The 27,419-nt window shown below is 39.0% G+C and overlaps 2 protein-coding genes across 2 annotated transcripts in view; one reads left to right on the top strand and one right to left on the bottom strand.

Annotated features, from left to right (window-relative positions):
• Positions 1-818: 818 nt before the first annotated feature.
• cdh15 (cadherin 15, type 1, M-cadherin (myotubule)) overlaps positions 819-27,419 on the bottom strand; it is a 46,587-nt gene continuing 19,986 nt past the window's right edge. The window contains 13 exon segments of the mRNA NM_212606.2: positions 819-1,356; positions 3,070-3,264; positions 4,367-4,512; positions 4,640-4,879; positions 8,326-8,559; positions 8,686-8,828; positions 8,950-9,188; positions 19,368-19,547; positions 19,648-19,776; positions 19,859-20,040; positions 20,295-20,439; positions 21,633-21,788; positions 22,640-22,780. Of these exon segments, the coding sequence (NP_997771.2) occupies positions 1,156-1,356; positions 3,070-3,264; positions 4,367-4,512; positions 4,640-4,879; positions 8,326-8,559; positions 8,686-8,828; positions 8,950-9,188; positions 19,368-19,547; positions 19,648-19,776; positions 19,859-20,040; positions 20,295-20,439; positions 21,633-21,788; positions 22,640-22,780 (2,331 nt within the window). The 3' untranslated portion in view covers positions 819-1,155.
• On the top strand, positions 10,686-17,617 carry LOC141375141 (uncharacterized). Its single transcript, XM_073907359.1, has 2 exons — positions 10,686-10,772; positions 10,998-17,617. Exon 2 carries the CDS (start codon positions 11,212-11,214, stop codon positions 16,891-16,893), a length of 5,682 nt encoding a protein of 1,893 aa, XP_073763460.1. The 5' UTR covers positions 10,686-10,772; positions 10,998-11,211; the 3' UTR covers positions 16,894-17,617.

Here is a 27,419-nt window from a genome sequence, read left to right as displayed (position 1 = left end):
AAGAAACTCTATAATTATTTTTTTAGGGTTTTTTCACCTTTTATTGTGAAAGGACTAGAGGACAGACAGCGAAGCATTGGAAGCAAAAAGAGGGGAAGGATCGGCATAGGACCTTGAGCTGGGAATCGAACTTGGTGCTATATGTTGGTGCACTTAACCACTAGGCTATTATCGCCAACTGGATACTCTAAATCAGTGTTTCTCAACCACGTTCCTGGAGGACCACCCGCTCTGCATGTTTTGGATGTCTCTTTTGTCTGTAACACTCATTACAGGTGATTTCAGTCTCTGCTAATGAGCCGATGATCTGAATCAGGTGTGCTTGTTTAAGGAGACATGGAAAATGTGCAGAGCTGGTGGTCCTCCAGGAACATGGTTTAGAAACACTGCTCTAAATGATAATGTTTTTTACTCCTTGTATTTCCAAGTGGTTTCATTTATGTCCCATAGCTGCATATAGATACATTTTAAATATTTAAATCATGCAGAAATCACTCTTAAATTTGAATCAACAATTGTAGGTTTCCACTTTTTAGTGTTGAATTAATAAACCCAAAGTGCTTTGGTGTCTCCAACAACAAACTCATCTCTATGGTTCTGGATGCATCATATATGAATACTTATCACAATTTGTTATAAAGAAGAACAGCTCTGAAATTTAGCAAAATATAAAACTGGTTTTAAGGATTATAGAAAGTCATATGGGTTTAAAATCATGGATATGCCTGAATAAGTACATCAATTTTGCTGAAATTTGCTTTTCGTTTATCCCTCATGTATTGGTCATCAGCTAAAATAATCCCTCAACAATGCAACGCTTTTTTTTTTTTTTACAAACAAGGCATGTCTTTTTGCACCATAACTAATCAGTATTCAATAACGCACACTTCTTTCCTCCAGTTGGTGCTTTCACGGCCCACAGCAAGCACCTGTCACATCAGCATGTGGAAACAGTTCACTGATCCATGAAGGAAAGGGAAAGAGACAATGTGTTTGTGGTCTCTCTTTTTGACACCGATGACCTTTAGCAAAACCGTATCACTAGGGAACAGAGAAAGCCCTTCTGTTTTCTATAATATCAATTATGTAAAAGCTCTCCTCATCCTAAGTTTTGAAGGACTTGCGAGCAGGAGAGTATCTGAACGGCTCTTGCGTCTAACGTGGGTCGTACATGTTGGCCAGTTTTTTAAAGCGCGGGCCCCAGTCGTTGAGGTAGTCGTAGTCCTGGTCTCCATCTGAGCCTGTGGAAGCGATGGAGCTCAGGCTGCCTGCTACTGAACCGTCACCCTCATAGTCATAAATCAGAGCTGTGTCGTATGGTGGGACATTCGGGTCATTGTCAGCAGCGTCCAGGCCCTGTTTAGGGGAAGCACAAAACAAGCTCAAATGAAGAGTTCAGATGCAAAATCCTTCAGTGAGAGAATGAAGAGAAGCTATTCTTTACTCTAAAAGTGAAACTACTGATCCTACATACAAGAGCCTGAAAAAATGCTTATTTTTAGAAGAACATTTCAGACAGAGGTTTTTGCATCTGAACTCTTGAAACTGTGTAAGAAATGCTGGGTTCCACACAATTCCTTTAGGTTGTCCCAACACAAATTGATATAGTTAACTTAAGTGTTTTTACAAATTTAAGTGAATTGAACATAACACAATTGTGTTATCTCAACAAAACTCAAGAATTGTGTTGATTCAGCTTTTTTAAATGAGTAACAACCAGATTTTTTTTGAGTGGTCATTCCATGCACTTACCATAGTATTTACAATGAATTATTTGTAATTCCATGTAACTAACCCTAATCTTAACCCACGTTCTAACCACCACTATATAGTAGGTACATACATTTATATTACTAAGTAGTTAAATAAATACTTACACTGTAACTATGTCACCTTAAAGAGCCCCAATAAAGGGTTTTTGAAAATAACCTTCCATGCAGAGTGTAACAGCTCTAAGTGAATGAAAACATCCAGCTGAGGTTTAAATCTGAAAGTGGACTGTTTAAAGCTATTGATTCTTTAATGAAATGGTCGACTGAGTCGAATAAATGAATCGTGTTGAGTTTAGGTCTTTTGTCTGAACTCCTCGGCGTCGATGCGATACATCACCAAATATGTAACACGCTTTCCCTTCAGACACTAGCAAAGCATGGAGGATCACGGGACGGATCATGAAAGAAAGATAGAGATCACTAACAGATTCATCTGAGGGGAATAAATGGTTAAAGTTCATTTTCACAACAATACCACAGCATAGCTAACCTAGTTCTGTGTTTGTCCTGTCATTATTCAGATTTTTGATCCAATAACCTACGCTGCAATGTGGGAGTCGTTGGCCATTTGCTCTTAGAGGAAGAAGCAGAGACTATTATGTATGGGACTTTGTCAGACTTCAACAGTAACTGTTACAGTTAAAATGGTCCAGTTTCTTCTTCCTCCGGATCATAACATGTACGTGTGATTTCAATTGTTGCCTAAATTTGTGTTGTTTGTAAAATATGTGTTTAATTGTGTGTTTTTAACTTGTAATCACTCCGAGCGGCTTGTAATCATGTTTCGTAATTATGAAACCTGTAACCATTTATTTATTTTTCTTCTATATGGAAGTCATTGATTACAGGTTTTCAGCTTTCTTCATGATATTTTCTTTTGTGTTCTATGAAAAAAAGAAATTCCCTTAAGGTTTGGAGCCACTTGAGTGTAAGTAAATAGTTAGTTATAAAATATTTAGCTTTTTTTTTTGTTGTACATTTTTGCATGTACTGTCCCTTTACATAGTACGGTATTTACTGATTTAGCCAGTCACACTTCTTTTTAGAGGTTCCAGCACAGTTAAAACAGCACTAAGGAATGATAAATAACAAATGATAAAAGGTAACAATAAATATCAAATATTTGCCGGACTATGAATGTATGTAAAGCAGTTTGGTTTATGATTGGCATAATCTCAGCATTCCATCATTTGAAATATTATTTATTAAAAAAAAAAAAAAATCCTGATTAAATAAAAAATTAACATGCTTTCAACAACAAGTATAACATGATTTCTTATTAAGAAGCTTTGCTTACAACATTGATGAAATCTTCTATGTCGGTTGGGTCTCCAGAGGGTTTGCGTGGATATGTAGGAGAAGGCAGGTAATGGGGTGCATCTTTCCTTAGAGGTTGTTTTCCTCTGGGCAAACCACAGTCTTGTGGGAAAAATGAAGCTGGGGCTGGAAGCATGTCACTGGGGCTCCTCAGAAAATCAATGTTAAATGCCTCCTGTTGGACAGAAACAGCTTTAAGTGTTTCCAACAGATTTCACCTCAAAGCAAAAATGAAACCACCAACCCCAATATTCAAAATGTTAAACACTAGGATTTATATATGTTATTTGCCATATATAATGTTTTTTTTTTAACCATTTTCTGTTTAACAGAGATAAGATTTTTTGGTAACACTTTACAATAAGGTTCATTAGTTAATGCATTTACTAACTTGATCTAATCATGAACAACACATGTACAGCATTTATTAATCATAATTGAACATTTACTAATGCATTATTAACATTCAAGTCCATGCTTGTTAACATTAGTTAATGCACTGAGTTAACATGAACTAACAATAAACTACTGCACTCTCATTAACTAAGGTTAACTAACATGAACAAATACAGTAGTAAATGTATTGTTCATTGTTTGTTCATCTCAGTAAATGCATTAATTAACATTAACTAATGAACTATTGTAAAGTGTGACCGATTTTTTTTCAGCACATTAAAACATAATAATATTGATAAATCATTTATAATAACTGATTTCTTTTATCTTTGCCATGATAACATATTTTGATATTTTTCAAGATACTCGTATTCAGCCTGAAGTGCAATTTAAAGGCTTAACTAGAGTAATTAAGCAAGTTAGGGTAATAAAGCAAATCATTTTATAATGATGGTTTGTTCGGTTGACAATCGAAAAATATGCTTAAGAGGGCTAATAATACTGACCTTAAAACAGTTATAGAAATAAAAACTGTTTTTGTTCTCGCCGAAATAAAACAAACAAAACTTTCTACAAAAGAAAAAATATTATAGGAAATACTGTAAAAAAAATATTTGCTTAGCTATACAACATTTGAGAAACATGTGGAACAGACAAGCAAATTCACAGGAGGGCTAAAAATTTCAACATCTGTCAAGTCTATCAGGCTGTAGTAGGATCTACATGTCATCCGGAGGAAATCCCTAGGATAAATTTAACGCTTTGAGTCAGACAGGAGCTATGTTTAATGCTCCTTTCATGGAATTGTTGCAAATACATTTCTCAATTTTTTATTTATTTTTTTACCATAGCTTTATTAAATGTAGTGTCAATGCTCTTACCTCATCCTCTTCTCCGCCTCCCTGCTCATCATAATGAAAGACGTTGTCTCGGATGTCATCGTCAGATCCTCCGACCAGCAGACCTCCTCCTTTTCTAATGTTCTGACTTGTGCAACTCCTCACAGCCACAGTGAGAAGAAGAAGAACTGAGGAAAGCAAGTTTTATAGTAAAAATCAAGCACAATCTGTGCTTTATGTGATACTTTAAATGAACGGCATGTTGTGTAAATATGTGTATTAGTGTGTATTTAATTTTATCTGTTGTCTACTTACCCAACAGAAGAGCAATGCATCCTATTATAATCATAAGGGCAATGAAGCTTATTCCAATTTTGGAGCCAAAGATGGCTGCCGTGATGCTCTTGCAGTCACCAAAACTGTCACAGGGACACACAGTTACGTTGACCAGAGCACTGGAGTACAGGGAAGGGGAACCTGAGTCTGATACAACCACAGGAATAGAGAATTCTCCTCTCTCTATGTCTACCAAAGGCTGGAGAACTGCATGTGTCTCTGTTAACAGAAGTGAAAAGAAACTTAAAAGGTCTTAGAAAGTAAGCAATACCAACTTTCTTATGCAGAGGTAGACAATACTGTTCTTGGAAGGCTACTCCTGCTGCATCCCACTTTTTAAATTGTGAACACCCTGAACACCTTAATTAGGTTCTTTGGGTGCTTTTGATTATGGTGAGAACTAAAGAATAGTAGCCCACTTCTCTACACAACTTTGCTCCAACCAACATCAAACATACAAGAACAAGATAGTCAAGGTGTTTTTAATTATTTAAAAATTATGAGGAGTTGAGTTTGATTAAGACTGGTCCTAACTTTCCAAGAACCAGACACTGAATTCCATTCAGGAGAGCTTATCCTTATGGTCTTATCCAGGGGTCTCAAACTCAAATCCTGGAAGGCTCTCCTGCAGCTCTCCAGGATTAGAGTTTGAGACCCATGCCCTAATCCCTTCGATATGGTTTACCCTATGAGTGACAGCTTTTAAAGCATGGGTCTCAAACTCAATTCCTGGAGGGCCGCAGCTCTGCAGATTTTAGTTCCAATCTTTTCTGAATCACACCTGTTTAACAGTGTCTAGTAGTCTTGAACACCTTGGTTAGTTGGATCAGCTGTGTTTGATTAGGTATGGAGCAAAACTGCAGAGCTGCAGCTCTCCAGGAATTGAGTTTGAGACCCATGCCCTAATCCCTTCGATATGGTTTAACCTATGGAGTGACAGCTTTTATATCATGGGTCTCAAATTGGATTTCTGGAGGGCACAAAGCACAGTTTTGCTCCAACCCTAATCAAACACAGCTGATCCAACTAATCAAGGTGTTCGAGACTCTTTGAACAGCTTGTATCAGCTCTGTTTGAAGGGGTTGGTGCAAAACTGTGAAGAGCTGCAACCCTCCAGGAATTGAGTTTAAGACCCTTGATCTAAAGCATTAAGGCAGGGGTGCTCAATCTTGTTCCTGGAGATCTACCTTCTTGCAGAGTTCAGCTCCAACCCTGATCAAACTACCTGAACCAATTATTTAGGACCTGAACAGAACTTGATAATTACAAGCAGGTGTTTAATATTAGTTGCATCTCAAATCTGCAAGAAGGTAAATCTCTAGGGAGATGGTCTTCCCTAAATTATGGCATAGGAAGGAGGCTTTCCAAATTCAGTACTGTGTGTGATACCAAACAACTTCGCTTCACAAAGAATCATAGGGCCGCAAAGTGTCTACCAGTACCACCATCAGTAAATTCTTTTATTTCGAAGAACCCTTTATTTCGAAGAAGCACTTTAGTTTAGAAGGACACTACTCTATGATAGCTGTCCCCATACTCTGTCTTGGAGGGCTGGTGTCCTGCAGAATTTATTTGCAACCTTAATCAACACACCTGAACAAGATCATAAAGGTCTTAAGCCGTGGTCACACTGCACTTTTCTCCCCATTGACTTCCATTCATACGCAGGCAAATATGGCAGTCCGGAAACGCAAGCTCATGCAACAAGTTTCACAGCTCGCTATGTTGCATAGTTCAAGCTTGGTGAACTCTGACCTGCATGTGACTGCATAAGACCAATTTAAGGTCAACTTATGACCTCTCTGTACAGAAATTTAAAGTATGGACTAATCATTTTTTGTATGTCTGATCGTCTTGTTTAATCCTGCCCCTATTCACAGCATCATACGACAGAATTTCATTAGCTCAAACTCTAGTGTGACCTCGGCATTACTAGGAATACTTGAAACTGCCAGAATCATACGACAGAATTTCACAAGCTCAAACTCTAGTGTGACCTCGGCATTGCTAGGAATACATGAAACTGCCAGAATCATACGACAGAATTTCACAAGCTCAAACTCTAGTGTGACCTCGGCATTACTAGGAATACTTGAAACTGCCAGACAGGTGTGTTGAGTTAATATCTGCAGGACATCGGTGCTCCATGATCAAGTTTAGTGAACCCTGCTCTAAAACAGCTTTGTCTCTCAATATCCAAGTTTACTCATGTTCAGAAAATGGCTATGTGAAATAAAACTGTACGTCCACCGGACATGTTTCTTACACTCTATCTTACAAGATGTCATGATCACCAGCGATTCAGCCTGTGCAGATCACTGGTATACACACGGATAGCTAACAGACTACAAATCAGCCATGTCATGGACTACAAGATCCAGTCATACACCACACACACAGCGGTTCCTGATCCTGACTGATTGCAAACACACAGCCGGAGAATTGTCAAAGACTGATTACAAGGACTATAAAGAGTCTTGTTTATCTGTCTAACATTTCGACGCATTTTCCTTGCCTTGTCCTTCTGTGTACCGATCTTTGCTTTGTTTTGTTTGTTTGTTTATGTTGCATGCTGCTTGCCTGTATTGACATAATGCCTGTTATTCAACCACAACTCTGTATTCTCTGTGTACATCTGTTTGCTCCTGATTGTGACAGTTGCTTGCCTGACCATTTTCAATAAACCTGTATTTGGATCCGCACCCCCTTTCTTAGTGTCCACTTCACATTACAGAAGTACTCAATAAGGTAAACATTGTTTACTTATAAATGTACCAAAAATCACTACTTGCACTACTTACGTTTTCAATTTCAAATACCTCTTTAGCACAATATCTTGCACAACATTGTTTTTATTTTACATAAAGAATGCATAGTCTGTCTTAGGTTATGTGTATAGTTAACTATAGTATAGGTATACTTAGATTGCCACTCTAATATGTTAGTATGTATAGGTTTTACAATTTGCTCTTATGACCAGTTTTGCGTTTACATTTATGATTATGTTTATTTATTTAGCACTGGGGTCCTGTGAGACACAACATTTCGTTCCACTGTATGTCCTCACATGTAGTGAAATAACAAGTAAGCCCAACTTGACTTGACAAGCATGTCTATTGACAGCTTAACACAGTCTGTATCTGCACTTGGATTCTTGACTACCTTAACCCTTAAACTTGAACTCTAAGAATCTATTTTCTGACCAATATTTTTTGTTAATTTAATCTAAGTTAATTATCTTCAATGATAACTTATGAACAAATGTTCAACCAGACAGTTACTATTCCCAATAAAGGGTCAATCAAGACTTTCTCGATTAACCAGTACAACCAGAACGCCCATGCTGATCAATTGGCTTCATTATGTAATTATGACTATGATGATGCACCAGCAATATTACCAGAAAAAATCACGCTCAGCATGAACTTTCACACTAACCTAAACCAGTGGTTACCCTTGCCTTGGATAACCTCAAGCTCTGCTCAATTTATGTCAGAATTTTGAATCTACTCATCAAGTTGTTAGAAAAGACCCGAAATTGGCATATTGGACAAGTGAGAGGTCTATAAAGTAGTACCATTGGGGGCACACCAGAACCAGAGTTGGAAGCCATCAGTGCATGCTGTTTTCATTCATAAAATTTGTTTGTGGTTTAAATGTTTTACCATTGAGAGTTATAATAGTCCAGTTGGCAGCCATATTTTGATCAGCAATGTTAAAAGTAAAGGGGTCAGCTTGCGGGGACATGTCTTCATCCAAGGCACTAAGCAGTAGGCCCAGTTTATCTCGATCCCGGTCACTGCACACAGTCCCACTCTGGGGTATCAGCAACGGTGGATAATCATTGGTCTCCCATAGATTCACCTCCAGGGTAGCTGTTGCAGAGATGCCATCAGCATCTGGGGAAAGATGACTGATCACTTTTTTATCCAAACAAAGCCACACTGATCATTTTGTGACAGTGTAGTCTGTCAGTTGCTTTATTTAGCTTAGATCATTTTGGTTTTCAGGTCCAAGTTACTCACCTTGATCTGTGACTTTCACAACAGCAGAATATATGTTGTTCCTGACAAAAGGAGACCGTATTTTGAAGTTTTTTTTGGCCATGATTTGTCCAGTTGAATGGTCAATAGCAAGCCACTCATCAGGATCCTGAATGATTTCAAACCTGAACAAAAACACACAACATTTGATGTATGTTAGGATTGTATATTCTTTTTAACAAGGATATACAAACATTAACATTTCCTTTATGGCTTCATAAAATGTTTCAGATAAATGCGCCTCACCTTAGCTTGGCATGATCTGGATCATGAGCGATATCAGAGACCAGGATTGTGCCGGGAACAACAGACTCAGGAACAGTGACTTTAATTGGGTTTTTATAGAAGATCGGAGCCTCGTTTTCATTCATCACTCTGACGGTGACTGTTGCACTGTGTATTTGCTCGTAAAGGGATTTAAGTTTGACTTCATTCTCCGCTTTTACAATGAGGTTGTACTCTGCTTTGGATTCATAGTCTAGTGACTGGAAGTAAAAAAGGAGTAGAGAATTTGTTTTAGAAATGTAGCATGCAATGAATAAATAAGAAACAGAGAACTTTTCTTGAATTGGTAAAAAATAGATGTAAAGAACTCAAATAGAACCTCAGATCCTGAAATGTTTTTTATTTTATTTTTGTGAACAGTAGACTTTCTCTACCATCATTTGGCATTTCTACAGTTTTTGCAAAAATAATAAATTGTTTTAGAACATGGATGGAATGTGGCTAAGTTGTTAGCATGGTTGCCTCACAGCAAGAAGGTCAGTGGTTCAAGTTTCCTTTGGGTGCTCCGGTTCCCCTCACAGTCCAAAGGCATGCCGTAGGTGAGTTGTATAAACTAAATTGGCCAGAGTGTGTTGGAGATTGTGTTTGTGTTGCAGCAGGAAGAGTATCCGGTGTGCAAACATATCCCAGACTAATTGACAGTTTATTCCACTTTGGTGACCCCTGAAAAAAACAGGGAATAAGCCAAACCTCTCAACCTTGCTGTCTATGGAGAAGGAGGGAGCTCTCAAATTTCACCTAAAATATCTCAATTTGTGTTCCAAAGAGGAACGAAGGTCTCAGGGGCTTGGAACAACATAAGGGTGAGTAATTCATAACATCATTTTCATTTTTGGTTAAATGAACACTTTAATTAAATATTTCACAATAAAGACTCTAATTAAATGGAAGACATCAGTACAAAACAAAATGGTCCAGTATTGGGTTTGGTCCGACTATATATTAAGGGCCCATCACACTATGCACAATTGCCTTGACCCAGGCCAAAGCACACGTTCCGCATTGACATTGCATTTGGGCCTGAGCACGATTACATCATCGATGATGTGCTGTTTAGTAAGAAGTGCGCTCACTTAGCATAGTGGAGATTACTTTAGTTTTATCGTTTTAGTTGTTTGATATGCAGTGACATGCAGTCAAATATTTCACCGAGCAGATCAGCCACTTTTAACGCTCATTTACAATCATAAAGTCTTCATGCTGCAGGAATTAGGATGTTTGCTAAAAGTGCAGCTGTTGTGCAGTGAGGGGTTTGCAACTTTAATAAAGTATGACAGTTTACGTTCATTGAACAGTAAGAAGGATTAATAAATCCATATGAAACAATCCTGTAAAAGTCACTTTTCGTCTTCAGTTTCGGGATCCCAAGTTAATTGCGCTCTGGCACACCTTTTCCAACCGGGCCAGGGCCGGCCAAATGAATCGCGCCTGAGCCCGATTCCGAGCACTCACACTTCTCAAACAATCCAGGAAACGGGCCTGGGCACAGTTCAGATAGCATAGTATTCTGCCCCTTATATGTTTTCTTCTTCATTAAGAAAATTATAATTAAAAGGTTCTTAGTAATTTGCCCTGTAAATTGTGTTATTGAATTAGAAGGCAGTGGCTCTGTAATTGTTCTTTAAACGAACACTGCCATCTTGTGTTCACATTGCGGAAAGCAGCAAGTGACAGGAAATAGGAAGAACAGAGTAGCCATTTTGTAGAAGCTCTTGCAGTGGAAAGACCTACGTGCTGTGTCTCTGCTTACAACTTGGTATTCTGCCCTTGATAAGGCATGATCTGTAAGTTTAATGTATATTAGTTTGCTTAGGTATATATTAGAGCTTTGTTTAGCAATATTATGACCTTTTGTGTTACTGCATGTTATATTTGTTAGTGAAGTAATTAGAGCTACCTGTCTTCCCATGCGCTAGCCTATAGCATGCTAGTATGTAGTTTAAAAGTCATATTCATGTATGTACAAGGACACTGGATGTATATTCATGTCATTATTGTTTCTGTTACAGTTTTACAAAGAAAATAAGGAAGAAATATTACAAGTGGTACATCAGTAAAGCTTCAAAGTATGCTACACTGTCTCACGAGTGCTTACTGAAGCCATTTATGTTTAGCTCGCTGCATAGGCTAAATAAGTACATTTGGCTGAAGGCAGAAGAGTAAAAAGATCGTCTAAACATCAAGTGCATCCCTGCAATCTTGAGAAACATTGCTTTAGCAAACATGTCCAAACATGGAGACAGCTCACGTCTTTCACAACTGGAAGTCAGATCAGAGTGCAAATCATCCACGTCACGTCGGTCAAGTAGCTCAGCAGCCAGCCTCGCTGCAGCACAAGCACGAGCCAACGCTGAAGCTGCCCGCGCTAGAGCAGAGTATGCCAAACGACAAATAGACATGGAGGTTGAGAAGGCTCGTATGGAAGCTAAACTTAACGCACTCAAACAAGAGGGAGAAGCTGAGGCTGCACTCGCTGCAGCAAGGGTCCTGGAAGCTGCAGTTTTGGAACAGCCAGAGTTTGTGGAACCACCAAACCTACCTGCTACGGCCACATCTGTCAGTCGCACTGAAGAGTATGTAAAAAGCCACTTTCACAATAATACTAATATGAAACCAGAAAAAATGGACAAAGAAGAGGATGACACTCACAACAGCCATAATGTAGAACCAAGCCAACCACACACTGCTCCAGATTCATGTGAATACACCAACAGATCTCCACCCGCTTGTCAGTCCAGGTTTTCACCACCTCACTCAAACCTAAGAACATCTGACATATCACACCTTGCTACTCTCCTCTCACGTCGTGATCTATTGACAGCAGGGCTCACAGTGTTTGATAATAAACCGGAGACTTATTTAGCCTGGAAATCTATGTTTCACAATGCCACTGAAGATTTGGATCTAAAATGTAGTGAAGAGCTTGACTTAATCATTAAATGGCTTAGTGGCGAATCCCTTCAGCATGCTCTCAGAGTTAGAGCTGTACACATTAACGACCCAGTCACTGGTCTTCAACGTTTATGGCAAAGGCTAGACAGAAATTATGGCTCGTCTGAAGTCATTGAAGCTTCTTTGTTTAAACGTTTGGAGAGTTTTCCTAGAGTGTCGCCCAAAGACAACCACCTCTTACAGGAGTTAGCTGATCTGCTTTTAGAAATCGAAGCAGCCAAAAACGAAGGTTATCTTCCTGGCCTCAGCTTTCTTGACACTTCAAGGGGAATAAACCCAATAGTAGAAAAGCTCCCACATAGCATGCAAGAGGCGTGGGTCAACCAAGGATCTAAGTATAAGAAAGAGCATGATGTTCACTATCCACCTTTCACCTTCTTAGTTCAGTTTGTTAATGGCTATGCTGAAATGAAAATGGATCCCAGCTTCTCTCTGCAAAACTGCTACAGTGCACCTATGAAAGCGGAACGGCCACCAGTAAGACAACCACGGTTCAGAGCCCCAGTGACAACAAACAAAACGCAGATTGGCGCATCCTATAATAAGTTACAGTCTCAGCCACTTGAACCAGATAAACAGTGCCCTGTTCACAAAAAGCCACATTCACTTGCCAAATGTAGAGGCTTTAGAATGAAAACACTAGATGAGAGGAAGAGTCTTCTGAAACAGCTTTCCATCTGCTTCAAGTGTCTTTCGTCTACTGATCACAGAGCCAAAGACTGTAAGGATGTCATTTGCTGTTCAGAATGCAACAGCGACATGCACATTACTGCTATGCATCCTGGTCCACCCCCGTGGACAGTTGCATACTCCGAAACATTAACAGAGGCACAAGGCGGGGAGCCAGAACCCCTAAGCCCCAAAGTGTCCACGTCCAATTGTACTGAAGTATGCGGTCAAGGACTGCAAGGAAAGTCTTGTTCAAAAATTTGCCTTGTCAGTGTATATCACAGGTCAGAACCGAATAAGAAAAGGAAAATGTATGCCATTTTAGATGACCAAAGTAATGTCTCACTGGCTCGGTCCCCCTTTTTTGATATGTTTGATCAGCATGGTGAAGTCCTTCCATATACACTGAAAACATGCTCTGGCACAGTAGACAAAATGGGGCGTAGAGCTCATGGCTTTGTCATTGAGAATATTAACGGGAAGGTGTCTATGCCACTGCCTAGTCTCACTGAATGCAATCAGATTCCAGACAACAGGAGCGAAATACCTACAGCAAAAGCAGCAGCTGTTCATCCTCATTTGTCTCATATAGCTGGAGAAATACCACCTCTAAATCCATCAGCAGATATTCTCCTCCTCCTGGGTCGAGATGTCATTCGAGCTCACAAGGTACGACGCCAAGTGAACGGCCCCCATGATGCACCTTACGCTCAGCAGCTCGATCTTGGGTGGGTCATTGTTGGAGATGTCTGTCTCTCAGGAGCTCATAGGCCTACAGTGAACTCTTACAAGACAAATATTCTAGATAATGGTCGCCCCAGTTTCCTCTCACCCTGTAAAAATAGATTTTACACTAAACTGAAGTTCACAACAGATAGCCCTCTTGTCCAAAGCACACAAGTCAAAGATGAGCTGGGAAAATGCATATTTAAACAAACAACAGAGGATGAAAAGATAGCACTGTCTGCAGATGATGAGGCTTTTGTGAACATTATGCGAAATGAGTTCGCTAAAAATGAATCTAATGACTGGGTAGCCCCACTTCCTTTCCGTTCTCCACGACCACGCTTACCCAACAACAGAGAGCAGACTCTCAATCGCCTCATGTCATTAAGAAAGACACTGAAAAGAAAACCTGAGATGGAGGACCACTATCTGGAGTTTATGGAAAGGCTCTTCAAAAAAGGACATGCAGAAAAGGCTCCTCCCATCAAACCCCACCAAGAATGTTGGTATCTTCCACACTTTGGCATTTACCATCCACAAAAGCCAGGTAAAATAAGAATTGTTTTTGACTCAAGTGCTGAGTGTGAAAATGTCTCTCTAAATCAGGTGTTGCTTAAAGGCCCTGATTTAAATAGCAGTCTTGTAGGTGTGCTTCTGCGCTTCAGGAGTGACCTATATGCTGTTATGGCTGATGTGGAGCAAATGTTTCACAACTTTAGAGTCAGGGAAGACCATCGCAACTACCTGCGCTTTCTGTGGTTCCATGACCACAACTTGGATGGACAAGTGGAAGAATTTCACATGACTGTTCATGTGTTTGGAAATTGCCCATCACCATCAGTTGCTATTTACGGACTCAAGAGAACTGCTGAAGAAGGAGAAGAGGAATATGGCAGTGATGTGAGGGAATTTATAGAGCGCCATTTTTATGTTGATGATGGGCTAAAATCATTCACCTCTGAGACTCAAGCTATTGACGTGCTACGTAGAACGCAAAAAATGCTGGCTCAGTCTAACATTCGCCTACACAAGATCTCATCGAATAGTCCTGTCGTTACCAGTGCTTTTCCACACGAAGATCTAGCCACAGGGCTGCAGGGACTCGATCTCGGACAACATCCACCACCCATGCAACACAGTCTGGGATTAGGTTGGGACCTGTCTACGGATCAGTTCTCATTTCAAGTTGAGATCAGTGACAAGCCTTTCACCAAACGAGGAGTGTTATCTGTTATCAATAGTTTATATGACCCCCTTGGGTTTGCTGTGCCAGTCAGCATTGAAGGTCGCTCCATTCTGAGAGAGATTTCTACTGACATCAGTGAATGGGATACCCCACTACCGAAGGAGAAACAAGAGAGGTGGCAAAAATGGAAAGACTCTCTAAAACACCTACAACATCTTAAGATTCCTCGAATGTACACATGCATTCCATTGTCCGAAGCACAAAGAAAGGAAGTGCATATTTTCTGTGACGCTTCCACTAAAGCTGTTGGGGCTGTGGCCTATCTGAAGCTCATCGACATAAATGGGAAGAGTGAAGTGGGTTTTCTTCTCGGCAAAGCTAGGCTTGCACCAAAGCCAGATATCACCATTCCTAGGCTGGAACTTTGTGCCGCTGTACTGGCCGTAGAAGTGGCAGAACTGATCCAGGGAGAGCTTGACACTATCATGCATGAGGTAAACTTTTACACAGATTCAAAAGTGGTGCTTGGCTATATCTTCAATGAGAAGAGACGCTTCTATGTGTATGTCCATAACCGTGTGGAACGCATTAAACGTTCAACCGAGACCCATCAATGGCATTATGTGTCCACACATCTTAACCCAGCTGATCATGCCACAAGAGCACTGCATGCTAAGCATCTACCCCTTTCTACATGGCTCAGTGGACCTGCATTCCTCGCCGACTCAGGGCAAAGTTCGACACAGGAAAAGCCCTTTGATCTTATTAGCCCCGAAACTGATGCTGAACTTCGCCCGGAGATTGTATCATGTGCTACCTCCTTGTCAGAACACAGGCTCGGAACTGCAAGATTTGAAAGATTCTCCAGTTGGACTTGTTTGAGAAAGGCTGTGGCTAGGTTGCAACACATTGCTAAGACTTTCAAAGAAAACTCAGAAGAAATATGTCACGGATGGCACAAGTGTAACAAGTACCTTACTGAAGAACAACTTCAGGTAGCAGGGGATACCATTATCTATGCAATTCAAAGAGAGGTGTTTGCAGATGAAATCAGGGGTATGGAAAAGGACAATCCCATGCACAAACAAAGCCCTTTCTACAAGTTAAGTCCCTTTATGGACAGTAACAAACTTCTCAGAGTCGGAGGTCGACTTACAAGGGCTCAATTGACAACAAATGAAAAGCATCCTGTAATTATTCCCAGCAAACACCACGTATCTCAGCTCATAATAAGACACTTTCATGCACAAGTACACCACCAGGGCAGACACTTCACTGAAGGTGCGATCAGAGCTGCAGGGTTTTGGATAGTTGGTGGGAAGAGAGCGGTTAGTGCTGTCATCTTTCGCTGTGTCACATGTCGAAGACTAAGAGGCAAACGGCAAGAGCAAGTTATGTCAGATCTGCCAGAAGACAGAATGAACACAGATCCTCCTTTCACATGTGTAGGACTAGATATCTTTGGCCCATGGACTGTCACAACTAGGAAAACGCGAGGAGGCCAAGCGGAGTCAAAAAGATGGGCAGTCATCTTTGTATGTATGAGCACTCGTGCCATACACATTGAAGTGATCGAATCTATGGACACTTCATCGTTCATCAATTCCCTGAGACGATTCTTTGCCCTACGTGGTGCTGCTAAGCTGCTCAGATCCGACTGTGGCACAAATTTTGTGAGTGCTTGCCGAGAACTCCAAGTAAGTAAACTGGGGTGTCACAATAAAGAAATCAACAACTATCTGGAAGATAGTGGATGTCAGTGGCTGTTTAATCCACCACACGCTTCACATATGGCGGGATCTTGGGAGCGTATGATTGGAGTCAGTCGGCGAATTCTGGATGCAATGCTGCTGCATCATGGAAATGCTAAGCTTACACATGAGGTGTTAGTGACGTTCATGGCTGAAGTCACTGCAATTGTCAATGCACGGCCACTTACAGCAGTTTCCACTGATCCTGAGCATCCTGAGATCCTCACGCCTGCTATGTTGCTCACACAAAAGGTTGGAGTGCCTCCGGTTCCACCGGGTCAGTTTGACAATCATGACCTCTTTAGAGCACAATGGAGACGTGTTCAGTATCTTGCGAATGTATTCTGGGGACGGTGGAAGAGAGAATACCTCAGTGGATTACAACATCGTCGCAAGTGGATGACACCAAAACCAAATCTACAAGTCGGAGATGTCGTTCTTCTCAAGGAAGGACAGGAAAAAAGGAACGACTGGCCTCTTGGACTCATTACAAGAACTTTTCCAAGCAAGGATGACATGGTCAGGAAAATTGAAGTCAAAGTCATTCGAAATGGGGAAAAGAGACTATACTTGAGGCCCATCAGTGAAGTTGTCCTTCTGGTCTCTAGGGACTGCACCTGAAAAGCCTCACATATCCTTTGAAACAGTGGTCTATTTAAGTTGGTGTGACTTCTTACAGATGTCAGACGGGGAGTATTCTGCCCCTTATATGTTTTCTTCTTCATTAAGAAAATTATAATTAAAAGGTTCTTAGTAATTTGCCCTGTAAATTGTGTTATTGAATTAGAAGGCAGTGGCTCTGTAATTGTTCTTTAAACGAACACTGCCATCTTGTGTTCACATTGCGGAAAGCAGCAAGTGACAGGAAATAGGAAGAACAGAGTAGCCATTTTGTAGAAGCTCTTGCAGTGGAAAGACCTACGTGCTGTGTCTCTGCTTACAACTTGGTATTCTGCCCTTGATAAGGCATGATCTGTAAGTTTAATGTATATTAGTTTGCTTAGGTATATATTAGAGCTTTGTTTAGCAATATTATGACCTTTTGTGTTACTGCATGTTATATTTGTTAGTGAAGTAATTAGAGCTACCTGTCTTCCCATGCGCTAGCCTATAGCATGCTAGTATGTAGTTTAAAAGTCATATTCATGTATGTACAAGGACACTGGATGTATATTCATGTCATTATTGTTTCTGTTACAGTTTTACAAAGAAAATAAGGAAGAAATATTACAAGTGGTACATCAGTAAAGCTTCAAAGTATGCTACACTGTCTCACGAGTGCTTACTGAAGCCATTTATGTTTAGCTCGCTGCATAGGCTAAATAAGTACATTTGGCTGAAGGCAGAAGACATAGTGTGAGTACGCCCTAAGTGGCCCTAAATACAATAATCAGACACTGAAAGGAATCATTTGTTACAATGTACTTATTGTGTAAATATATGTTGTGTACTCATTGTGTAAATACATTGCATTGTATTTATAATCTCAGAAATAAAGATACAAGAGCTGTCACTGGTACCCCCCTGTACCTTTTCAAAAGGTACACATTTGTACATAAAGAGCCCCTAATTTAGATTTTTGAAAATGACGTGTCAGTGTGACGTCGATACGGAACTCAAGCCCCATCCATTTGTTGGGTGCACAGGCTCTGGAACATTGAAACCCCCAGCCCCGTAAAAAAGAAAAAGATTAAGAAAAACACTGAATCAGATTCAGATCCCGGTTGAATCAAATCACATAGAAGCTATGCTCTGAAGTGTGAGGGGAAAATTAATGTTATTATCCCTACCCAAAAATGAGGCTGTGAACAGTCAGTGGTTGAAGTTTATTTTTGCAAAAATACCTCAGCATTATCCCCCCAGCTGTGTACCGTAATTTTTCTGACGAGTGCTTCTGGAATCTACACGCTTACAACGGGGGATTCGTCAGCCATTTGTTAAAGGAAAGATCAGAAAAGACCAGGATGTATGAGACTTTGTCAGAGTTTGACAAGAACTTGAAGGATCAGTTCCTTCCTCCATTTCACAAGTGTAAGTAAGTGCAATTAAAATGGTTACCTACTTGTTTTCTATAGCTTGCAAAGGACGTATTTATTTGTGTTTTGTTACTTGTAACCGCTTGTACTGTATCTAGTTAACTCTTTATATTCGCATATTGCGCCTAAAGACACGTTGAAAACGGGATGCGTGGGATTGTTAACAGAATTAAACAGACTTGTGAGCTTGTGAACCTCTGCTTTTTGTCATTGGCCACCGTCAGCTGTTCCTTCACACGTGCAGCGATCAAGTTTCAGAATAGTCAACTTTTGCCACTGTGTGAAATAATACTGAATGTGTGTCACTGTTTTTACCTTTGGTTAAGAATAAAGCAATATGCTGGTGTTAAACTGCATTGCTTTAATGCTCTCCTGCATTGGCTCATACATACTCTCTGCACTTTGACTACTTCAAAATTGTTGATAAGCTGTGCTGGGCATTTCTCTCTGTCTCACGCTGAACGTGGTTGACCAATCACAACAGACTGGGTCATCGGACCAGTCAGTGCAGATTAGCACTAAGGAGGCTAAGGCGGAGTTTGGGAACAAATGAATCGTTGAACGAATCATGTGAGAGTCGTTGAGATATATAAGCAAATAAAAATGCATATTACAAGACAATGAAAGTGTTTTTTGACCTTGCATGCATTTCAGTCTGTTGTTGGACCCTTTTAAATTACTTATTAGGGGGTCTGTAAAGGGTCCATATTGGCACCTCCAAGGTGCACTCTTGTACATTTAAGGAAGTGTCTCTTTAGTTAAAAATGTGTACCCTTTGAAAAGGTCAGCTCTAATACCATTATTTTTTAGAGTGTATGACTGGATAAATAACTGCATTAATTACATTTAGGCTGACCATCCCTTACACCTTAACCCCCCTTAAACTTATCCATACCACCAAACCTATCCCTGGCCCTACCCGAATCCCAGCTCAAGAGCACAAGAAATGTTCTGTAATATATTATAAACAACATAAATATAAAGTAAGTCCAATGGTTTTGTTTTGCACCTTGTTCCGTCTATAATTCAATCATAGTAATATTTTCTCAGTAATCTCACCTTAACTACAGAAATTATGCCTTGATTGGAAACGGGGTCTGTGCGGATAGCAAAGTGTCCTGAAGGATTTACAATGGTATACTTAATCCTCCAGTTATCTCCACCTCTCTGGTCCTTATCTGTCGCATTGACCCTGCCAACCTCCGCAATCAGTTTGTTCTCCATTGCATACATGTTGTACTGCAAACACAAAATTAGAGCAAGAGCTCAAAAAAACAACAACGATCAAGTGAACACTTCGGATTGTGCATGTTTTCAATTGGTTTTTGATGTTACATACCGTAGTAGGCTGGAATTTGGGAGCGTGGTTGTTAATGTCAGAGATGTGAATGATGGCGCGGCTGCTAGAGGTTAAGCCCATTCCAGACATGTCAGCCACCTGCAGAGTCAGCCTGAAGGACTGCACCACCTGACAACACACCAGCCCATGTAACCACCGTCACACCTAAGCCTTTGAAATCAATATTGTGCCCTGTGCTAAAATAACCTACATCTCTGTCTAGTCCCACGTCTCGTATGTAGATGACTCCGGTTTTGTTGTTGATGCCAAACATGGTTTTGTTGATGCCGTGTGGAGGGTCACACTCCTGCCCGATGATGGAGTAACTCAGAGCGGCGTTATCAGTTGAAGGGTCATCAAAGTCCACCGCAGTAACCTGCATCACTGATGTTCCTGATCGCACACAAACACACAACCATGGTTAATAACTATGCTGTGATGATTTCTAAGCTGTTTTAACACATCAGATTTCATTTTGCAAAAAGATACATACCTTATAACTACTCATGAACAGTTCATATCTTAATAATAGACAGTCAATAAGCTAGTAGTTATTAGCATGAATTGTGACCTAAAATAAAGTGTTAACCTTTTCATAATTTGATAATTTATCAACGTACAATGCTGTGAGATTTTGATTATCTTACCTGGAACGGAAAATTCCGGAATGGTACCAATGAACTCTTTTTGAGTAAACTCGGGCCGGTTGTCGTTCTGATCTAGAACGTAGATCTCGATAGTGGTGGGACTTTCCAGTCTCTCTCCACTTGGGGAAAGTGCAAAGGCTTTAAGCTGCAGATATTACGCATTTGAATTAATCACAAACACTTCTTGATTCAGTCTATCTGTAAGTTCTTAGGTTCCATTGTACAGTTGAAGTCAAAATTATTAAATTTGGGCTCATTCTGAATATATACCCTTAAATACATTTCTGGAGAGTGCCAAATACTTTTTTTTTTTGCTGTTTTTGTTTTCTTGTGAATCCACCAGAGGGCGCTGTGTATATTTTTTCAGATCTCAAATTTCTCTTGCGAGTGCCATTTGCGCCTGCTGTTCTCACATAAATCCACCAGAGGCCGCTGTCGACTGACTGACTGATCGACTGACCCACCTTTCTCCTTCCCTTAACCCAACCAATAGTGTTTTTAAAAAAGCACAAATTGGCCCGCCCACTTACTTTCCCTAACCCAACTGTAGTGTTTTTAAAGGGAATCCAGGACAAGAAAAGCCCTTTTCTGATTTTACCACATTCTCACCCTGTTATTTACTTGCTTATTCCATTTTTTAGTTTTGTTTTGTCTTACCTGCTTTCTAAAACTGTTCTTTGTCAGACTTCGCTCCACATTACAAGTCCGCCGACTAATGTAGCAAACTAACAGACAAACTGGTAACATCGGAAAAGCCGTCCATACGGAGGTGAGCGGTTAGCTGGTAAGCACGAAAAGGAATGGCGTCATATTGCCCCGTATCGTTCATTGTAAAAACGAAATACAGCCATACATACTTCTGGCTACATAATTTGTGATCTCCAGAAATGTATATGGGCTGCCTTTTTAAAATGAGCCCATGTTGAAATGATTACCCCTCTTGTGAATTTTTACATTTTTCAAATATATCACAAATGATGTTTCACAGAGCAAGGATTTTTTTTCCACAGTATTTCCTATAATATTTTTTTTCTACTTGACAAAGTCATGTGTTGAAAAAAAAATCTTCTTTCTGTTAAACAGAACTTAGGGAAAATATTCAGTAGTACTAATAGTTCTGACTTCAACTGTAAATCTGGAATCTAATGTAAATAGCACTTGGACTGTTAAACAAACATTGATACAAAGACACCTGTGAAGTAAAATGAGTGGTAAATGATGGATTTTATTCTAATGGATTTCTTGTAATATATGCAATAGACATATTTGACAATTTTTTTTTTTTACTTGAGTTGTCAGAAATGTCTTTCTCTCTGTACTTGGCCTAAACATGCTTACTTTAAAACTCTTGTGTTTTTCTCTGTCCAGCGGCTCTTTGCTCTTGATCCATCCTGTTTTTTCATCGATTTCAAAGAGGCCTTTGGGATCCTGATCAACGCCGGGACCCTCCAGCATGTAGATCACCTCACCGGTGAAAATCTTGTCTGATTTAATCTGCAAGAGGTGCACATGAAACATGTTAAAGCCATATGGTTGGCACATCTCATGTTTTAACAGATATTTACCATGTAAAGGCCCTGCTCATTTAATACAAGTCATGCTCTGTCATATTTTTATTTCAATGTAGTAAAATAAAAATCAGTTTTCTTGTTTTCAGTCAGTTATTTATGATCCTAATAACTACTAGAGATTCTGTATATTTGTTAAAAGAACTTTTACAACGTAACAATAGTTTTCCAGCATTTAACACACTCTCTTGCCACTTTATTAGGTACACCTTACTAGTAGCTACAGGGTTGGAGCCCTTTTGCCATTAGAACTGCCTTAATCCTTCGTGGTATAGTCTTAACAAGGTACTTGAAATATTTCACAGAGATTTTGGTCCATATTGACATGATAGCATCACGCAGTTGCTGCAGATTTGTCGGCTGCACATCCATGATGCGAATCTCTCGTTCCACCACATCCCACCACATTATTGGATTGAGATCTGGTGACTGTGGAGGCCATTTGAAAAAAACAGTCTGAGATGATTCCCGCTTTATGACATGGCGTGTTATCCTGCTGGAAGTAGCCATCAGAAGATGGGTACACTGTGATCATAAAGGGATGGACATGGTCAGCACCAATACTCTGGTAGGCTGTGGCGTTGACACAATGCTTATTTGGTACTAATAGGCCCAAAGTGTGCCAAGAAAATATCCCCCACACCAATACACCACCACCACCAGCCTGAAGCGTTGATACAAGGCAGGATGGATCCATGTTGTTGATGCCAAATTCTGATCCTACTATCGCAGCAGAAATCAAGATTCACCAATACTTTGGGTAGTTTGTCTATTTACCTGGACCAGATCTTCAGGGAGATGTTTGCTGTTTTCTAGTACTCTGATTGGTGGGATGATCCAGTCTCTCTTCACTCTGTGTCTCCATGGGTTGAGCACTGCTGGATTCGCATCGCTCTGCTTTAGTCTGCTGCTGCTGACCTGCGAATGAACACGCACACAAACACACAGCATTGATCCCTAATTGTGTTTTGCTATGAGATTTTGCTATGAATTTAAAGTGACTGTACTTTTTTATTGAAGTTGCAATCAGCTTCTTTGATTTTGTGTACAATCAGGATTTTAAGTGTACAAATATTTCTTTTTCTTAGTATATACAACTGTCAATCAGAAAAAGTTGGAACAGTATGGAAAATGCAAATAAAAACGTAGGGATCTCCAAGTTTACTTTTTTTACTTTGACTTTCTACATCTTAGAAAACACTATTATTTTTAATTGTATTTTACATACTGTCCCAACTTTTTCTGATTTGCGTCATACTAAGGTATTTAGTTTTTCTAGCATTGTTTTCTTTATAAGCCTGTACTTCTATTTCAAACCTCCAGAGGTCTTCATACACTGTTACTACAATACTAGGCATGGGTCGGTATAAGATTCTGATGGTAAGATAACCTTGGATGTAAGTATCACGGTTTCACAGTATTACAGTATTACAGTATTGTGATTACTGCTCTAAAATATATTCTTTTTAAATGGTTAGGTAAAAAACAAAAACTTTTTTCACTTTGTACACAATATATTGTATATTGGGAAACATTTTAATTATTTTGAAGCAGTAAATGTATCAGACTAAATAATTCAAATGAATAAAAGACTTCTGCTGTATTCATTTGTTTCAAAAACACAGTCTTTTTATTTATTTTATTTTTTTTTACAATTCATCTTTGGAGATCTTTTCTGCTGGAGATACTGTTGTCCTAAAAAACAAACAAAAAAAATTAAATAAAAAGTCTTACTTAAACCTTAGGGACGGTATAGTAAAATTTCAGCGGTTTTAAAACCTTGCTTTTTCCACGGTATACCTTAAACATGGTTATCGTCCCATGCTTATACACTGCTATGCTAATTCGGATTATTTCCAAATGAGTTTATCATTATATTTCTATAATGTTAAGCTTTGGCATGTCTGTTTTTGTAGCTTCACAGTGTGTGGAGCTGATCTCTTTCATTGCATCTCTAATGTGGAATTCAGTGCGCTTTGAAGGTTTAAAAGGTGGACTGAACTTAACCCTAAATCGACCCATGGGGTCAGCATGACCCCAATGAATGTTTTCTTTTTTTTTTTATTTTATATATATCCCCTGTTAAATTTGACATCACGCGAAGCGGCTTCTGAGTCCAATCACTATATCAAACTGTATGAGGAGACTCAACAACTGGTAATAATAATCATTTACAAAGCAATGAAATACTTGCGAAAGTCACAATCGCAATACTCATTCATTCATTTTCCTGTCAGCTTAGTCCCTTTATTAATCCGGGGTCACCACAGCAGTATTAACTGCCAAATTATCCAGGACATTTTTATGCAGCGGATGCCCTTCCAGTTGCAACCCATCTCTGGGAATCACACACACATTCACACATTACGGACAATTTAGCCTACCCAATTCACCTGTACCAAATCTTTGGACTGTGGGGGAAACCAGAGCACCCAGAGGAAACCCACGCAAACGCAGGGAGAACATGCAAACTCCACACAGAGACACCAACTGAGCCGAGGATCAAACCAGCAACCCAGCAACCTTCTTGCTGTGAGGCGACAGCACTACCTACTGCGTCACTGCTTCACCACAATCACATTATAACCACGTCTAATCTGAGATGGCAAGAAAGTGGATAATTTTTTGTATCAGTTGTTCAAATATTGGTGTTTGTGATGCAAGTCCAGAGACTATTGTGTACAGCATGACTTAAGATAAAATTTACTTTAATGTGTGATATGACTAAAAAGTGGTCATTAACGAATATTTTCTTATTCCACATGAGAAGTAGAAAAAGTATTTCATACATCACAACTTAATTAGTGAATATGTTCCCTTCATCTCAGGTGCATGAAACTCTCTTACTTATCCTAAAATATCTATCTTAAAACACATTAAAAACTGGAGCTTTAAAAGTGTGTGAAAATCACCATTTAGGTTTCTTAGGGTCAAACTGACCCCAAATTAAAAATGAAAGGGAAACCATTTTGATTAATTTGTCCAAAAAAAATAATAAATAAAAAAAAAAAATAAATAAATAAACCTATTATGAATGTAGAATTTTTTACATTTCTGCAAAGGCCTGGGTCTAGAGCATAAATGCATGAGTAGTTGTCTGGTGCTGTTTTTAGATTTTGCAAAAGTAAACCATTGAACGTGTGTCAGACAACAACAAATACAGAATTTTGATGTATTTTAGAATGTAAAATACAAATCTAGTGAATATTCATTTATTCATTTTCTTGTCTGCTTAGTCCCTTTATTAATTTGGGGTCGCCACAGCGGAATGAACCACCAACTTATCCAGCAAGTTTTTACGCAGTGGATGCCCTTCCAGCCACAACCCATCTCTGGGAAATATCCACACACACTCATTCTCGCACACACTCATACACTATGGACAATTTAGCCTACTCAATTCACCTGTACTGCATGTCTTTGGACTGTTGGGGGCATATATATCATCAATTGTGAGGAAGAGTTTTCAAAAGCATCAAGAAATATAACCTGAAAATAAATGGGTGAGGGGTGACGCAGTGGCGTAGTAGGTAATGCCGTCGCCTCACAGCAAGAAGTTCGCTGGTTCGAGCCTCAGCTGGGTCAGTTGCCGTTTTTGTGTGGAGTTTGCATGCTCTTCCTGCGTTCCTGTGTTTCCTCTGGGTGCTCTGGTTTCCCCCACAGTCCAAAGACATGTGGTACAGGTAAATCGGGTAGGCTATATTGTCCATGGTGTATGAGTGTGAATGAGTGTGTATGGTTGTTTCTCAGTGATGGGTTGCGGCTGGAAGGGGATCTGCTGTGTAAAAACATGCTGGATCAGTTGCCGGTTCATTCCGCTGTGGCAACCCCGAATTAATAAAGGGACTAAGCCGAAAAGAAAATGAATGGTTGTGTAATATGGACCCCTGCTGGATATATGTGGAAATTACAATTAATTTTTTTCTCTAACTACAGATGGCAGTATTTTATTTACAAAAAATATAAACCAATATCCAGAAACCTTTTATATTACATTTAGGTCAGAGTTTTATTAATTGTTAATCAAATAATATTTTCTATTAATCAAATGATGGCATAGTTCTGGGTTTGTGTAGTAAATGAATAAAATAAAGTGCAAAATATACACACAAACACACAAAAAAAATTATATACAGTTTATCATAAAAAAATGAATATTTATTTATGTAATTGATCCGTAAATCTTTCGGGTCAGAAGGACCCTGAGAAACCTATGATTTTTTTTCCTGGGCCGTTCTAGTGTTAAAAACTAATGCTATTTCAGCAAATCGACACAGTGAAATTATAAGGTTCTGTCTGCGTTTTGAATGATTTGAGATATTGAGCTTCAAAGTTTTTGCCTTCCATATAGCAAACAGTATGTGTGTAAACAGTTCTCTTTCATACATTAACATGATAGACACCGTCAATGTACTCTAAATGTACATTATCAAAATTCACTTACAATTAGCAATTTGGGATAAAATAAGCAGGGCAAATGTAGATAAAACCTTCTGATTCTAAACAGTCATTTTCCACTTGGATTTATAAGGACTGGCAGATCATTCACTAAAGCATTACTTTTCAAGAAATACAAAAAGTCTGCTTATTATTTTAGTGTAAAAAATAAAATTGCTGTTGTAACAATATGTTGTTTGAGGAAGTTACACTTTTTTGCTTTCTATCACATTTATTTAATGTTTTAGAAGGATTTTTTTTTCTTTTTCAAATTAAGCATACAAGGCTGCGCGAAATATTTGTCTAGTGCAGATGTTAACTTTATGTAACTAATATCGTCATATTTATTAAATGATATGCCCCATAAATTAAATAGTTTTTGCCCTTCAAGGCTTATTAACAAATATAAAGACTTTAAAAGAAACCAGACAATGAGCAAATTAGTTTAACGAACACTGAAAAATGTTACACTGACCATATACACACAAATAAAAATATTTCACATTTAATATATACATTTTTAAATAACTTTTCAACAATGTAAAATTCAACATTTCATCTCTCAATGTCAAAAAAGCTTCTAAATCACCACGTCTACACAAATCTTTTCAGTTTCAAGTTTTTTCTCAATTTTCTGTGACAATGGTGTGACATTATTTAGTTGACTCTGATTTTGTGAACAAACAAAGAAAAGCTGATGGTCCTCGTGCATGCATTCGAAATGCCGAATGGCTCATTAAAAGAACCTTATAGAGCCAAGCTAAAGTTTGTCTTTTTAGATAAAACATTTTCTGTTTTTAAATAAAAAGTCTTAAAAATGTAAACAACTTATAAAAAACATTACATAATGTAAATAAGTTGTAGTCATAATATAGTAATTTAATAAAAATATGTGAACAACTCAATTTTCACAAAAAATATCAAATAGAACCTTTTAATCCTAAGATAAAGAAATTCATAACTTTATGATTCAGTGGCTAATTTATATGGATTCATACAATCTCATTTGTACAATCTAGTACGATTTGCTTATCCAGCAATGACAGTTGGGTGTTAAGGGTGGGGTTTAGCCATAAAATCATACAATTATACACTTTTGCCACTAAACTGACAAAATGTC

Source organism: Danio rerio, chromosome 7, assembly GCF_049306965.1.
Source record: "Danio rerio strain Tuebingen ecotype United States chromosome 7, GRCz12tu, whole genome shotgun sequence".
In the NCBI taxonomy this organism is placed as follows: Eukaryota; Metazoa; Chordata; class Actinopteri; order Cypriniformes; family Danionidae; genus Danio; species Danio rerio.
Note: the sequence above shows the minus strand (reverse complement) of the source record. Positions and strands in the feature narration are given on the sequence as shown.

What these genes read in the sequence shown, in the direction of transcription:
- LOC141375141 (XM_073907359.1), top strand. Translation starts at nt 11,212, where the DNA reads ATGTCCAAACATGGAGACAGCTCACGTCTTTCACAACTGGAAGTCAGA.